At 39.7% G+C, this 16,287-nt stretch overlaps 1 protein-coding gene across 3 annotated transcripts in view; it reads left to right on the top strand.

Moving 5' to 3' along the window:
* kaznb (kazrin, periplakin interacting protein b) overlaps positions 1-16,287 on the top strand; it is a 144,729-nt gene that overhangs the window by 85,301 nt on the left and 43,141 nt on the right. The window contains exon 1 of one of the 3 annotated variants that reach the window (XM_080301764.1): positions 6,675-6,824. The exons of the other annotated variants lie outside the window; for them this stretch is intronic. Within the exon in view, the coding sequence (XP_080157890.1) occupies positions 6,737-6,824 (88 nt within the window). The 5' untranslated portion in view covers positions 6,675-6,736. Of the gene's footprint in view, positions 1-6,674; positions 6,825-16,287 lie in introns of those variants that run through there. 3 annotated transcript variants of the gene reach the window in all.

The raw sequence follows: 16,287 nt of genomic DNA, 5'->3' as shown, positions 1-16,287 counted from the left end.
CACTGAGACACGCTAAATCTTAAGATTGCTTCTTTAAGCATCGTTGGACTTCAACTATTCTGTCTTCTGTCATCTGGTGCTATTACCGCACCCACTCTCTGGTACTGGCCCTCTCATGTTGAGGATGGCAACGTCAACAAATGGACATATGTGATGGAGTTTTCTGCTCTGGCCACGAAACAACGAGTTCTATTCAGCGTGGCCACCATCACTTGAAGTGAAGTGGGGTTTTTTGGAAGAATGTTTCAGATTCAGGGGTTTCCCACAGACTCCCCCTAATTAACCGCAGCAAGAGACTCAGCTACTCTCTCTGTCCGGGAATGTGCTCCTAAACCTCCAAGTATGCCACTGTTCCATCCATTCTGTAAGCCCTCCCTACTTCCAACTAATATCCAGCGAGAACAAAACACAGTCATTTTATTTTACAGCATTAAACAGTCAGTCAGAAGGGACCTACCATACCTGTATGTTTTACTGTTTTAAATGAGTCACATTTTCCTGTGGGTCTAGTTGAGGTCGTTGGGCTAGAAGGGGTTGTTTTTGTTTTGTTTTGTTTTTCATGGGTATTATGTGGCAGCTAAGACAGGTTCTATTACTTTCGCTTTATGAGGTTAATGCGTGCCACAGGGCCGCACAACATCCACTGCTTTGTCAAAAGACTGGACTGAAGCAGAGGAGCTGGGATGTGTATAATTTATTGTCCACCGTGAGGTCCTGAAACTACAGGCAGAAAACAAGAGATAAGGAGAGACAAGGCAATAGAGAGGAGAGGAGAGGAGAGGAGAGGTAGTTTCAGGCTTAGCTCCATTATTAGATCCTGTGTGCTGCCGAATTGATTTTGAGGTCAGTCCATAAAGCACACTACCTCAGCACTGTACTAACAGTGGCATCATTATGGCATTATTAGTGCAGAGCGGGAGGACTCACAGGGCTGTGGGAGTAATTTACAGGTGTGTTAAACATGACTGCTGTTCCAGAAAGAGAGAAAAGAGCCCAGACCATTTCTGTCACACTGCTGTTAGCTAATTACATTCAGGGGGTACCTGAACAACATTTTCATTTTCAGCATGAAACTCTTGCTTTGATGTCACATGAGCCGCTACCTGAGAACTATACGCATCCTGCTAAAATGACCTGATAACTACAGTAAGTCAGGTAGTGCTCAGGTAGAGCAGGAAAGCTCTATACAAGAGCCAGTCCATTTACCGTTTATTTAGCATTGTACCATAGGGAAATGAATTGCTTAGAAAAAGTAAGTCACAAAATAATTTGTTTTGTAGAGTTTTCTGTGTGTAAGGCTGTAATCAGCTGACCTGTGCTGCTGCTTCGACATTCACTGAGCTTTGAGGATTTAGCTGAATTCAATAAGATGTAAGCAGATGTTTAATGAGCTGCATGGTTGACTTCCAACCCCTAGACACCATAAAGCTAGTACCGTATAAAAGCTACAATTCAGTGAGTGAATCTAATCAGCCTGTATGCTCTGTAACCTTACATTGCAGCCAGTGCAGCGTCACTAAACTGGAAAGTGCTGAGTACAATTTCACGCAGCATCTAAATAACACAAAAAAGTGTACTTTTGTTAGTTTTGCAAGACACTTCACAAAAACATAATTCAGCAACAAATCATGCATTGATCCAACATTCATTTAAAAACCATACAATGAATGAGGACATTCCATGTAAGCTTTGAAGTTTCCAGTTTATAAAATGTCACTTGCTGAGCAATCCTTCTCTTTAAAAATAGTCTAATCTTCCTTTTCTTGTCTCATTTCTTACATCTTTCTCCATTTTTCAGTGTTGCACATTGCATTGGGAAATGCAGCAACTTTGCATTAGCTATCACACAAATTTTGTTATTTTATTCTTGTTCCTCTTCCGTAGCTCTAGCTAGATGCGTAGGTACGACTTTATTTACATCTGCACCATGATCGTATCACAGAGATGAGAAGTAAAGAGGGAATGTGTTGAAGGTGTAAGCAGATCATAGGATGTCATTATTATTCTCATAGTGAGAAAGTATCTCCATGCTGTCACTGGAAGCACTGTCAGGTTATAGCACATGAAAAATTCAATCATCCAATAGTAGCCTGCCTATCAGATTTAATTGCTCATTAACTGAAGGTACTGGAACGCCATTGGAGATCTTTCTGGAACACTTTAACCCCTAATTGAAGCCATTTCTGATTAGGCTTTGGTGAATAGTAGATGGATAGCACTGAAAGGCCAGATTAATTTCTGTTGTCCTGTTTCAGGTTGCTGCTGAATTTATTTCCCTATTTATAAACTACATGACTTTTAGATACTCTTTATTTGCTGGTAGTTTTTTAGGGTCGCCACTTGCCCATGTTCCACAAATGTTTAAAGGACATACTGCGCACTATGCAGAGATATGACAAGTGTTTTGGCTAATAGGTCATTGGTAGTCACCATGTGCATGCAAAAATACTACTTTGGTTCTTTGCTAAGGTTTCTGTTATTTGTAGACACAACACATCCATCCTTTTTTGTGTTAAGTGGCTTAACAACGTAATTTTAAAAATCCTCTAGAAATGGTCAGGTACAAGGACTGGACTGAAAACGAGTGAAAATGTAATTACAATGTAACAAAAAAAAAACCTTTTAATAACCTCCAAGAAGCTTGGACAACTTTTACTCAAGGCCAGTTTTTAAAAATTGCAACAATGTCTGGAAGCAGAATATAAGGAAATGGTGGGTGACCTGAGATATCCGTCTCTGTTAGTTTCAAAAAGCTGTAGGATAGCAAAGGGTTTAAACATCTGTAACATGTTCGTGTTACAAGTAGAGTAAGATAAATGAGATAAATAGTGCATATAAACAGAAAAAAAAATGTCTGAACACCCCAAACAACATAACCAATGAGGCTTGCTGGCTGCTCCATGTGGACTCAATTAGAGGTCCTGATATTCACTATTCAGCTCAAGTGACCGTTAATTCCTGTTAAATCGATGCAACTTTTTCCTATTAGTCGCATTTTGACCTTTCAACAAGTTAACACAAGCCCAGTAGGGATTTAAGTGATTTCTATTCACACTGTGCCGCCTTTATAAATAAATGAAAAGCTAACTGTGAGCAGGAGACCTGTACTGTAATTATTAAGGCCGGTTTCATTTTAATAGACTTACAGTGGGATGTAATGCTGATTATGGTTCTTTTTTTTTAAACGGAAATGATCATAAGGTGTTCTTGTGAAAATAGTTTCTGCTGCCCGTAGCTGTTGTGGTGAAATAGTCTCTTTCTGTTTCCCAGCACCGTTAATGTCGTATGGGGAATTCCAACCATCCCAGAGCTGAGTCAAAATGCACTTCAAAATTACCGCTCCTTTCTTAAAAGTTTATGGTTAGATGGCTTGCGCAATGTTTTGCAAGAGGGAATGTGGGAATTTGGGTTGTTCCAAATATGTCATCCATCTCACATGAATAAACTGTTTGGACAGAAAAAGCAAGTCTGTATAAACACATGTAATGTCTGTGACAAGACTTCAGCCCATTGCACTGCAACTTCTGAGTGCTTTGTTTCATTGTTCAGTGCCAGCAACAGAGGGAAGTTGTCGAGAAGCAAGTATTTTGTCAGTGTTGTGATTTCATGTAAGTTTTGATGTCTGTGCATTGCTTTGTTTTGTTTTTGGCACTGCCGTCCATTTCCAAATTTCTAATTCTCACGAGTTTCACAAGCATATTCCTCTTGAATTCTTCTTGTCTACGTGCTGACTATAGCTTAAGCTGTAACATATGTCCAAACTGATTTATAATTGTTTACAGGCACAGATGCTATTCTACATAGGTCTGCTGATGGAAGAATATTTTGGGCTGCTGTCACTGTTTTCTTGCTGTGAGAGAGAGAAAGAGAGGGAGACAAACAGAAATTATGAAACAGACAAGATGACATAAAGGGGTAAAACTTTGAGGCTTTCAACAGACCAGTGAACTGCAATCTGAAGAGCAGCAGAGCACTGTGAGAGACAGGTAATGACTGTGTGGTAATACACCTCCAGACCTTAATTGGTTTGAATGAGCAGCTGGAGAGGCTCTTCCACCGGGCTGTGAATGAGCAGACTGTCAGGTGACAAGCCGTGGAGGGAGAACTAATTGTCACTTTCCTCCAGACACGCTCCTGTCTTTCCTCGTGTAGCTGACAGAAACCCTAGGAGGCAAGGTTGGCTGAGTGTGTTTTTATGAACATGAAATCTTGTTGTATAGATCTCTGTTTGATTCCTTTAAAAGTGTGGTCACATTCTGGAGCGAAACTTCAAATTACAATAGTTAACTTTAATTTTTTCCATTTTTAAATTATCATTGCAACGTCTGTGGCTGTTTGAATAAAGCAGTAGTTACAGACAAACCAAACCAACAGTGTTTAGATTAGCTGCTTATCAACCTCACTGTCACTGTGCAATTCTGTCTTCGGTATGAATTTTCAAAGAAAATGAATCCTTGATTTACGGCAAAGAAGGCGTGCGTTACATATTAAACAAATAAAACAGGAACAGAAAAGCACATCTGTTTCAGCAATGGGTAGCTACATATAGGTTTAAATATCTTTGTTATATATGATCGAACACATAATTTATAATACAGACAAGAAGTAGCAAATGTAATGCAATTGTTTAGAGAAATTAAAATAATGGTTAAAATGGAAATACTGAAAAAGTTTGTGCTTCCTCCCCCAGTGGCTTGTTGTTGGGATTTTCTCTGTATAGGATCTTTACCTTTACAATATAAAGCACCTTGAGGTGACTGCTGTTGTGATTTGGTGTTACATAAATAAAGATTAATTGAATTGGATGTAAGCACTAAAGAGCAGTTTCAAATGACAGTTTGTAGTAATGTGACATGTTTGAATGGATTGCAACATAAATTTAAAAAACAAGAGATGATCGAACTTTTTCGGTTGCTCGTAACAGTCTGTTTTTTGTTTTTTAATCCAAAGGATGTTTATGCTACCCTACAGTGCCAACAGTACACAACGTTAGCTAAAGATGCATGACTAATTTCCAGTGGAGCCTGATCAGTTTATCCATGGAGTGATATTAGCTTCTCAATGGTGTCAGCTGTTGTAATTACTGATAATTAAAAATGTTAAAAGTAAAGTGGAGGAACAGGAGAAACACCCTTCGATTATGTTATGAATGTTGATGTTGCATAGTTTTCCCAGCAGGGGGCGCTCTGCAGTACCACAAACACACTAACAACCAGCTGATCTGAGTAGAGTTAAATAAATAACTACAGGTAGCAAATGTTAGGGAAATCTGTTTATATAGTTTGTGTAACTGGAAGAAAACTATATCTTGACAAGTATAATAAAATATTTTACTTTTTAAAGACAAATTATTGTTATCGTTTCAGTCTTAAAAAACCTATATTAGTCAGGCTCAAGTTACAGCCATCTCCAGTGTTGGCTGTAACTTTTACAGTATATTTTGGGGGCTTTTAGCCTTTATTGTATTAGGACAGAGGAAGATTTGCAGTAAATAACTTCAGGGCAGATTGTAACCCAGGCCTCTACAGTGATATTATGGTATATCGGTTGCCTACTCGGCCCAGTGAGCTAATCAGCACCCAATATCAAGCTTTGAGTAATGATGTGGGAGCAAATTGCCCAAATGTGCTTTTTGTTCATGCTCTGACAAGCGAGGCGAGAGGAAGCATGGACTCTATCCACTTTTTATCTATATTTTATCAAAGTGAGTTGGAGGTTTTACATGAGATGGGTGTAAAAGAAAATAGTCCAGATTTCTAGTGTAGAAAACAAGTTTTGAACTGAACTGAACTGAACGGAACGGAAAACTAAAAGCTGTTGAGGTAAACTCTGCATTGAGTCATCTACAATTTCTCTTTGTTGATGAAATTTTAATACTTTGTAGCTAAAGGTTTTTTTAATTGTATGCCTTGGGAAGAGTTGAAAATGATGAATGGCATTTAAATTCAAGTAAATATGTAAATGGAAGCATTCAAACTGTAATTTTTTAAAAATTATAACTAAGTAGGAGTTTGTTCAAGGGAAAAATGCAAAGAAAAAAGCAATAAAACACAAATACAAGAGCAATCATGCTGCAATACACATTAGATTATCTCAGAGGAGACGGCTTGTTAATGTTCAATTTCTCCAGCATGGGCATGAGATACTGAAGTGGCTGTTGACATGACCGTTATGCCACAAGAGTCTAATTTTCAAACATGTTCTTGGTATTAGAGGAAGTGGAGACATTGTTACTGCAGCACAGTATGTTCCGAGTGGATTGAATGCTGTGCTTTAATACTGACGAAATCAAAGGATTAGACCAAGTCTGTCTTGTGCCTTCCATATGTCCCTGTGTCACTATAGGTATTAGCTTTTTAATACAGTCTGCTTTAGCTGTCTGATTACACTGCTGAAGAGTGAAGGTCCTGGCTTAAGAAAGGCTGTAAGCCAGCAAAGTATGAATGTATTTGGCCTGTAGAGGAATGTCCCATCTGCTGCTGCGGGATTGTTGGTGGCGCAGGATCTGTGGGGTTAGACCAGCAGGGGGTGGGCAAGACCATCTGAGGGGGGAGCAGGGTGTACTTTATAATAGTTAACAGGGAGGGTAGAAGGGGGATGTAAATGATGGGAGGGCGTAGACTGATCCCTATGGTAATCTCTGTCCCATCCCTTTTCTATGATGTTCAGAGCAGTGAACTGATGCTGCAGAAACAGCAAAAATCAGACGATAAAAAGTGAAGGAAGAAGGAGAGTTATGGATTTTTCCTATGTATTGAGGAATGAGGAGAAGCTGCGGCCCAGCTGCATACCGTGGGAATTGCACGGAGATGGGATAAATGGAGGTACCGCACATTTCTCACCAGGGTCAGAAATGCTCAACATGTTCCACCTCTGACCTCCATGAGTGTCGTGCAGCTGCAGTGCAGTAACTTTTGATTCATGAGGTGGTGTTTCTACAGCCTTGTAACCAGATATGCATGGATATACACATACCATGCTATCATTTAACCTTGTGATCAGCAATGTGTGGACATCTGATACTCAAGGCGTCTCTTCTATTCTAAGGGACAGTTCCTGTGTGTATGTGATTGTTGGACATGGGTGAATGCACATGACTGGATAATACATTTCAAATGAATTAAGTCTGTGTCACAAGGGACACCTTGACACAGGAAGCCGATGAGTGTGAATTGTAATAGTGTTTATATAGTGTATAATAGTGTTGCTCAGTGAACACTGTAAATGAGTAGCTGGCTAGTGCTTCGGTTAATGGTTTTGTGCATCTTTTGTCTGACCTTTCCTTCATGACGATGAACTCCATCCACAAAGCATCTAAACTTTACACTATCAGTTATTTTTTCTTTTTACCAGCTTTTTGGCCTATTATCTTCAGCTTTGTCCTAGATCTGTATGTTTTGAGTTTTGTGGCTTTGCTATTTCCTGACATTCTTGGGCATTAAATTAGCCTATTGAGCTCACGTCATGCTGATCCAGCAGCAGCCAGCTGCTCTGACATTTCTAGGACAGAAGCAGGTTTGGAGATGAGAGATGGTTAATTTGAGACCCTCTGTTATTGTTACTGCAGACCCTTTGTTATTTTTGGAGCACTTAGGTGTTGGAGGAAGTAAATAAAGACTCAGTTTTATTTGTTTGTTTGTTGTTTGCTTGTTTATTTGTTGTTGTTGTTTTAGTTTTAGATGCATTTACAGATGGGTGCAGTATATTTATGATCTCTTTTTGTCCTATTACTCTACTGTTAAACAGCAGCAGCTGGTGGACAAAAGAGGCTTATCAGACCCACTGAAAGGTATTATTTCTTTCAAGTCTTATCTTAAGCTGCATTATGGCGTATTTGTTTCGATAGCTTGTGCCAAGACTCAATTTTTAGAAGTTATGCTGCTAAGGAGTAGTTTGGCATTTGAGAATCATCACAATTCACTCATGGATGTTTACATTATAGCATTATCCATTGCCTCACGAAGCAGGAGTTTGGCTACTGCCAGTTGTTTTTGGTCAGTTATCAGCAAGTTATGCTTCACTAATACTGTGAAAACAGTGGCTTGGGTAACAGTGGCATGACCAAAATGAGTAACATAGATCTGAAATAGAAATTCCTCCATAAATAGTGATGTAGCGACTGCAGGACGGATTGCAGCATGTTGGCAATCTGCGTGCATTTACAGCTGTGGTCAAAAGTTGTGGGAATGAAAGTCCTGGTAATTTGGGGATTTTTCATTTTTAAATAACTGCAGATTCTCCTGTCATCAGTTTAAACAATTGTACATAAGTACAATTATTCATTTGGTTCGGCACTTTGCCAAGGTCTGGAAGGAGACCCAAACTGTCACCATCAGATGAAAGGAAACTGGTTCACATGTTCAGGAACAACTTGGGAACCACAGAGGCTCAAGCCTACCATGCAAACTGGTGGAACACTAGCGTCACTATCCAGTTTTACATCACCATGGGCTGAAACGGTGCTGAGTGAGAAAGAAAGAAAGAAAGAAAGTTTATGTAAACTTCGGACCACAACAGCAGTTATTTTCAAACCTTGCCAGTCTGTCTGGACCACAGTTGTTTGGACAGAGGTTGCTATCCACCAGCCAGACTATGCAGGCAGACAGTGCAGTTGCCTTGCAGTCAGGTTAGCGCTGTTCCACACTCAGAATCTGAGTGTTTGCAATAGGTCAGTGCACTCACCAGGTAACCATAGATTTTTCTCTTTACTCTAGTGTGATTGAGCCATTAGCAGTGGAAGCAGCCAATTTGGTTAGCAATGTGCAGTAAATGACGTTGTCAGTGGGGATTGGAATTAATATGACACTGTTTTTGGCTTCAGACTAAATAGAAATTGTTATTAAATTTTAGTAGATTGTAGTTTTTTTGCTCTCTAAAAAAACATTTCAGAAACCCTGCTGCTGGACATTGTACATGTGTGATTCATAAAGTTTCTATATATGTAAATATTTCTCGACACGAGTGTTATAGAAAATGGAAAATGTGTAAGTGGAGTGGAGGATATCTGCAGCAGTAATAGAAAATGTTTTTCGCTCAGAGTACTTCAATCATTTGGTGTCTTCCCTTCCAAACTCTACTTATCAGTCGGCATCTATTATTCAGTGTCCCTGTTTTTTTAGACATTCATTCACATTTTCTTTAAAGAGATTATGGTTGACACCAAATGTTACCAAACAACCCAGATATCTGATGGAGTTTATTCAGTTATATCTGACATAAAGAGCATCATACGTAGCTTGGAATAGCATCGTTTTAAAAAAGCTATACTTTCTCTTATCTTGGTTGTTTCCTAACAAACTATACTATCAGGTTAGTGTATGTATTATTCTCTGTGTGAGCCAAAAGTTAAGGCTTCAGACTGTTTCTAAGATTCAGTTTCAGATGCCTTGTTATTCCTACTATTGGGTTCTATCCACATATGCATGGATATTTTGGAAAATTGTGGGTTTTTTTCTATCCCTTTTGGCCTTTCGTCCACATGAAAAACAACATTTTAGGTCACTGAAAAGCTTTTGAAAAATTCCTTCGGGGTGAAGATTTTTACTCTACTTGTGTGTTTACATGTGGATTAAAACAACAACAAAAAAAAAAAGATCCTGGTTTAAAAAAATACCCATTCATGTGCCTTGGATTTGTATATCAGTGAGAACAAATATCCTTAATATGGCCGTCTCAGGCACGCAGCTCTGGCTGTGAAGCCAGCAGCCTTATTGCCAGCTGTTTCAACCTTTTGTCTAAGCCCCTTTTCCGTTAGTACCATTAGTACTTACTCGGATCAAGACACCGCAGATTGCCACGACTCGACTCGGATCAACTTATTTTCCATTGCAACCCAGTACTATCTAACTGGCATGGTTGTCGTTGTAGCAATGTGTCGGAGCTTCCCACAACATCATTAATATGTGACACAAACTCTACAAAAAAGTGGACATCGAAGCAAGAATATACCTGCTACTCGGTCTGTGGCTTTTTGTCAAACTTGGGAAATAAGGCGTTGTTTTTTGTAGCCATTTCCCTCATTGCCGGGTTTCAAAAATGTCAGTTTTAATTTTCGTGAACGACACGCTTTCATGACTCATCAAGTGATGCTACTGAACAGCCAATCGGTGGCATGCAGTCTAACGACATCACATTTTAGTACCTGCTCAGATTGCTTGGAACCCCGGGTGAGCAGGTACTAAAAAAAGTATCTAGTACCCGGTACTATGACCTAATGGAAAACCCAGAAAACCGTGGCGAACTGTGCTGAGTCAATCAGAGTAGGTACTAATGGAAAAGGAGCTTAAGGGGCGGCCAATCAAAATGAAGCAGAATTAAAGGGTGATGGCCTTAAAGGGAGAGCTGGATGAACTAAGGGACGGCACAAAGGGATGATACAAGACAAATCATAATGAATTTGAATGGCGGATCAATCAAAGAAACTCTAATAAAGTCCAAGAATAGAACAGAAACGTTTCTTTTCAGTAAAATATGCTGATCCAAACCTCCCGGGTGGCAGTCGTGTATTTAACTGAGCTGAACTGAATCTGGGAATACTCACAATGTTGGTGGATAAAGCGTATTCATAACCAACAGAAATAATGGCCCATAAAATTAATTTCATATTTTTTTCAGTTTCCTTTGGGCATTTCAGACACATTTTCCTGTCTGTGAATTCTGAACTAATCTTCCCCTCCACATGACTAAGAGTACTTTCCCTCAGACAAATTTTGCACAGTTTCATGGTAAATTGTTCTCAGGTTTTGAAATATAAGCTATCTTTGGCTATTTGAAGTGAAAGAAGATTATTGCATAAAGTTGGCCAGGTGCTCAGAAGAGTCTTGAGGACTTGCCTCCAGAAATACTGTGCAAATAGGAAGCAAAATGGTGCTGTAAGAATCTGAGCTGACTGTTAATTAGGAGGAAGAGGAAACTAATGAAGATCTCCAGTCAACCTTAGTCAGTCCCTTGAGAGTGCAGTGCCCTGGGGAGACGCAGGAACATAAAACTATTGTTTCAGTAGTTCAGATTACAATTTTACCATCATGTTACACTACAGTGATCTCAGTTGCAGGCATCATAATGACTTGTGAAAAACAAATGAATGAATAATCTCTCTTTTTAAAAGTTCAGTCCGTTCCTTCTCTTTTTGCTTTTCCAGTTTGACTATGTTTGTATGTTCCTCACTTTATGGCTTCTTCTCTTGCCGTCTGCTCTGCAGGGCGCCAGCAATATGCATCTTAGAACCTCTCTGCTCTTATTACTGCAGTTACTCTCCTGGGGAGAAAGCCTCAGTGGATCGAACGAATGGTGATCACTGACGCAGAACCAAACAGAGGGAGGAGAGGGTGGAGGGGCATTAAAGGCGAAGGGGGGGAGGAATGACAGGCTGAGAGAGGGAGAGAATTTTTCACTGCGGGAGTTACAATACAGAGACAGTAAAGGAATCTTAATAATCATGAGGACAAAAATCCTAGGAGAGAAAGAAGTAGATGAGTTGAGGGATTTGGGGGTTTTAAAACTTGGAAGAGAGGCTGATTGATGAAGGAGGATGCAAGAAGAGAGGGCAGTGAAGGAGCGGGGAGGCTGCTGGACTGACGGAACAATTGCAGAGCTGGTGGCGACACATAGCATGAAAGGCAGGAGAGGCATGGACATAAGGAGAAAGAGAGCCAGTGTTGCTCTCAGCAGTTTAAACTCCTGTAGCTAATGAGGTGACATCAATCACTCAGTGTACCTCTAAGCCAGTGGACTATTGTCTGCACTTTCAAAATGCAGTATCACAGTAAAGGTCAGCTTCCTTCACAGGATGGCGATAGAGGTGCCTACTTGCACTGACTTGCTCATCAGTAATTGTCATTACAGTCTGCAGGAGCAGTGCAGGCAAACAAAAATAGCACCGTCTTTAAGCTTGAGTTTCACAGTGAAACATTAGACAATGAAATTCGGTGCAGATTTTTACCCCCAAAGACGGATTTATCTGATCTTTGAGAATGAAATTTTCAGCACCAGCTTACATCAGCCTGTTGTCCCAGGCTGTGTCATCCTCCACTGAGGCATAGTTTATTTTAAAAAAAAAAAAGGAAGAAAGAAAAGAAGTATTCTTTCAATTGGACATAAAAGTTTCACATTGGATTATTTCTTCACATGTTCATCTTTCACCACTGGCTTATAATGTCTCTCTAAATTGCTTTACTCACTGCATTCCACTGCTGAAGGTGAAACCCACTTCTTAATGTGATTTCTGTTTCTGCGCTGTTCTCGGCAAAATATATTGGCTAACATGAAACTCGGGTTTCATTCTGATGTTCTGGCAAAAACCATCAGACACAAAGTTCCTTCATATTTACTCAGAAGTGTTTATGTGGGGGGAAAGGAACTATCTACAGCAGCGGTCTCCAACCTTTTTTGCGCCACGGACCGGTTTATGCCCGACAATATTTTCACGGACCGGTCTTTAAGGTGTCGCGGATAAATACAACAAAAAAAAACTAGTACCGGTACCGAAAAAAAGAAGATTTATTCATAACACACGTGAAAAGACCCAGGAAAACCGAGTTAACGATAAAAACGATAACAAAATAACGCTGAAAATCGATAAAAAACCTGAAAACCATACATTTCACACCTGAGCCTCAACTCTCGCAGCCCGGTACCAAACGACTCACGGACCGGTACCGGTCTGAGGCCCGGGGGTTGGGGACCGCTGATCTACAGCATTCAGTTCTATAAACGTAGACGTTTTGACAGTTTGTTGGTCTGGAGCATTCAGGTGTATGTTAACATAATGCCAAGTAAGAAAGACATCCTCAGTGCTCTTAGAGAAATGGTTGCTGCTGCCCAATAATCTGGGGAGGGTCATAAGGCCACTTCCAAACAATCTGAAGTTCATTATTCTACACTGAGAAAAATTATTCACTAGTGGAAAACATTTGAGACAGATGTCAATCTTTCCAGGAGTGGACATTCCAGCAAATTTGCCTCAAGGCTAGAGCGTGCAATAAATCAGAGAAACTCCAAAAACCCAAGAGCCTACATGTCAGACTCTACAGGCTGTTAAAGTTCATGACAGTACAGTTAGAAAAAGACTGAACAAGTACAGCTCGATTGGACCTGTTCGCAGAAAAAACAAAACAGCAAGACTTTTGGAACAATGTCCTTTGAGACCAAAGGGAAGAGATCTGGCTGTGATGCATAGCACTGTGTTTGTTGAAAACCAAACACAGCTTATCAGCACAAACACCTCATACCAACCGTGAAGCACGGTGGAGGGGTGATGATTTGGGCTCGTTTTGGAGCTGCAGGACACTTTGCAGTCACTGAGTCAACCACGAACTCTTTTTTTATACCAAAGTATTCTCATCAATGTAAGGCCATCTGTTTGGCAGCTAAAGCTGGGCTGAAATTGGGTCATGCAACAGGACAATGATCCCAAGCACAGCAACAAATCTACACCAGAATCACTCAACACAAAAAGAATCAAGGAGCCACAATGGTCCAGTCAAAGTCCAGACCCTAACCTGACTGAAATGCTGTGGTGGCACCTTAAGAGAGCTGTGTATAAATAATGCCTCAACGAACTGAAGCAACAATATAAAGAAGAGTCCGCCAAAATAATTATGTGATAGTCTAATAAAATTATTCAGAAAACAATTACTTCAAGTTACTTCTGCTTAAGGTGATTTTACAATCTACTGAATCATGGAGTGTTTTTAGTTTTTCTCTGCATAAAGTCCTGGGGAGCTTTCTTTTTCCACATGACTGAATGTCACAATGACTGACGTGGTGTTATGAGGCATGTCAACTTGTGCAAATAACCTGTGGTGATTTGTGATGCTACAATACAGATATTTTTTTTAAAAATGGGATCAGAGGCATGTCATCAACCTGTGTCATTTATCATTGTGATATCTTGAAAATGTAGTTGTTCATTAGCCAAAGTGCAGATAAGGACACAAAAAGAAATCTGAAGTGCAGTTAAATGTCACATAACTCACTGCTCATGAGTTATTTTTAAGTAAATAGAGTAACGTAAAACACAAAACAGATTTCAGTATAATTTCTTCCCTCACTGATCATTTATGTCTAATATTCAGCCTTTGGCTGTTAGCAGAAATAATTGTAAAAGTAACCAAGCATATATTCATTTTGTGTGTTCCACAAAATATTTTTGAATATAAGGTACTTTCATAAAAGGAAGATGTCTGACTTATTTAACTACCTGAAACAGATTATGTTTACATAGAAAAGGAGAACATTATTTCACCAAAAAAAACCCCCAAAACAAAAACAAATCTCTACAACCCTGACTGTGGAGGTCACCTTTATTAATTACCAAGTGTTTACACTGTAGCTGCAGGTATGGAAATCTTCAGTAATTGGTAGACATGCACTGTGCCAGGAAGAGACACCCGGTTTGTGGTGTGTGTGTGTGTGTGACTTGTGCTTGAAGCTTTGTGGTTAAGTTGTAAAACTTAGCTGGGATGCTAATTAGCTCTTCTACTGCCATTCAGCTAATTATAGTCTCATGGGGGCTGCTGCACTGACAGAGAGGAGAGGATCGAGTGTGGATACTTTGCTATACAGGAACTCTTTGCTGTTCTTTGATGTTGTAGGAAAGGGCGTAAGAAAGTGGTCAGCTCCCTTCTTTAGATTGGGCCTGTGCTGAGACATTACTCATTCTGAGCGCTGCATACTGCTGAGCAAAAAGCTGATTCAGGCTCTTATTGAACTGTAAGGCACTGCAAGAAGAAGGCAATGACCTTAAAGACTTTAGCATCCATTTTAACACTAGCTGTGAGTAGAAGTCATGGTGTGGATAGCTTACTGGGTCATTTTTCATTTGCTGAATGTTTCACCATTACAGTAAAACTTGCCAGTACACTGTGTAATCCATCACCACACCAGAGGGATGTAATGCTGTATAATATGCAGTATTTCATCCACCAACAATAATAGAGTGACTTTTCTATTTCTGTTTCTCACACTCATGCGTCCCTTTTTTAGATATCATTATGGTTCAAATGAATTAATGTGAAGGGCTCCTGTGTTAATCATTTAAGTTTCTTCTAGGATACTACTTACAGTTTTTTTGGGTCTGTTTTTTAAAAAAAGTAGACCATAGGCTCATCAGCCCGATTCTCAGGGATTCACATTCAGCTGCTCATTAATACAAATGTCTGATTAGTCAGTCACATGGAAGCAAATCTTTGCATTTAGGCATGTCGACCTGGCCAAGAGGACCTGCTGAAGCTCAAACCAAACATCAGAATGGAGAAGAAAGGTGATTTAGCCTTATAGGCTGTTGGTAGCGGTGGTGGTGTAATGTCAAAGTGTACCAACCGAGCAGCCTTTAAACACCACAGCCTAGCTGAGTATTTTCAGGAACATATCCATCCCTTTATGATAACAGTGTACCCGTCTTCTGATTGCTGCTCCCAGCACAATTAAGCACAATGTTTAAAAAAAAAAAACAACCTTCTCCACATCCACCAAATTTCAATCCAGCAGAGCACCTTTGGGATGTGAAATGAAAGATTCACATCAAAAACTGCAGCATTTGTGTGATGCTATCATGTCAATAAGGGTCAAAATCTCTGAGATATTTTTTGAGCACCTTTATGAATCTACACCAAGGTAAAAAGGGGGCCAACCCAGTACTGTCGAGGTGTACCTGTAAGTGCATGTTTGTTATAGCTCTTTCACTACTATAGAGAAAGGCACAAAGAGGATATTTTGTACAAAAACATTTTGAACTCCGAGGATATCAGCATGGTTTTTAAAAACTGATACAGCCTTGAGTTTGCTTCAGATAAAGTTTTGGGTGCTATCTTAATATTTAGCAAGAGAAATGATTACAGCAAACAATACCTTTTTTGGTCTCCAAATGGGCACCCGTGTATCACTGCAAGACAGATTTGTAAAATCTCCTTTAAGTAAAGTGAAATGAAGTCAATTTAATAGCACACATTCATCTCAAGAGTCTTGAGAATCTACAATAACTTCTATCCCCAAAAAAGACCCAAAGACAAAAGACCTGCTGGTAAATGTCGTTGTCATAAATGCTTGTTTTTCTCATCTGTCAGGTTCCCAGAATCATTGTGTGCTTGCCGATTTGAGGATCATTACAGCAAGAGAGCACAGTTTGACTAATAGCTCTAGACTTTGTTGTTGGTTCCAAGATAGCAAAAAAAAACAACAAAAAAAAAACACTTGTGGCTTACTGGGCTTTTTTCATATTATGCTTGGTGCCAGGAGCACAGCATGGTTTGTGTTCTCTCCGCTTTTCTCGTGCAATTAGCAACTATA

Source organism: Astatotilapia calliptera, chromosome 5 (genome assembly GCF_964374335.1).
Source record: "Astatotilapia calliptera chromosome 5, fAstCal68.1, whole genome shotgun sequence".
NCBI classification, from domain to species: Eukaryota; Metazoa; Chordata; class Actinopteri; order Cichliformes; family Cichlidae; genus Astatotilapia; species Astatotilapia calliptera.
Note: the sequence above shows the minus strand (reverse complement) of the source record. Positions and strands in the feature narration are given on the sequence as shown.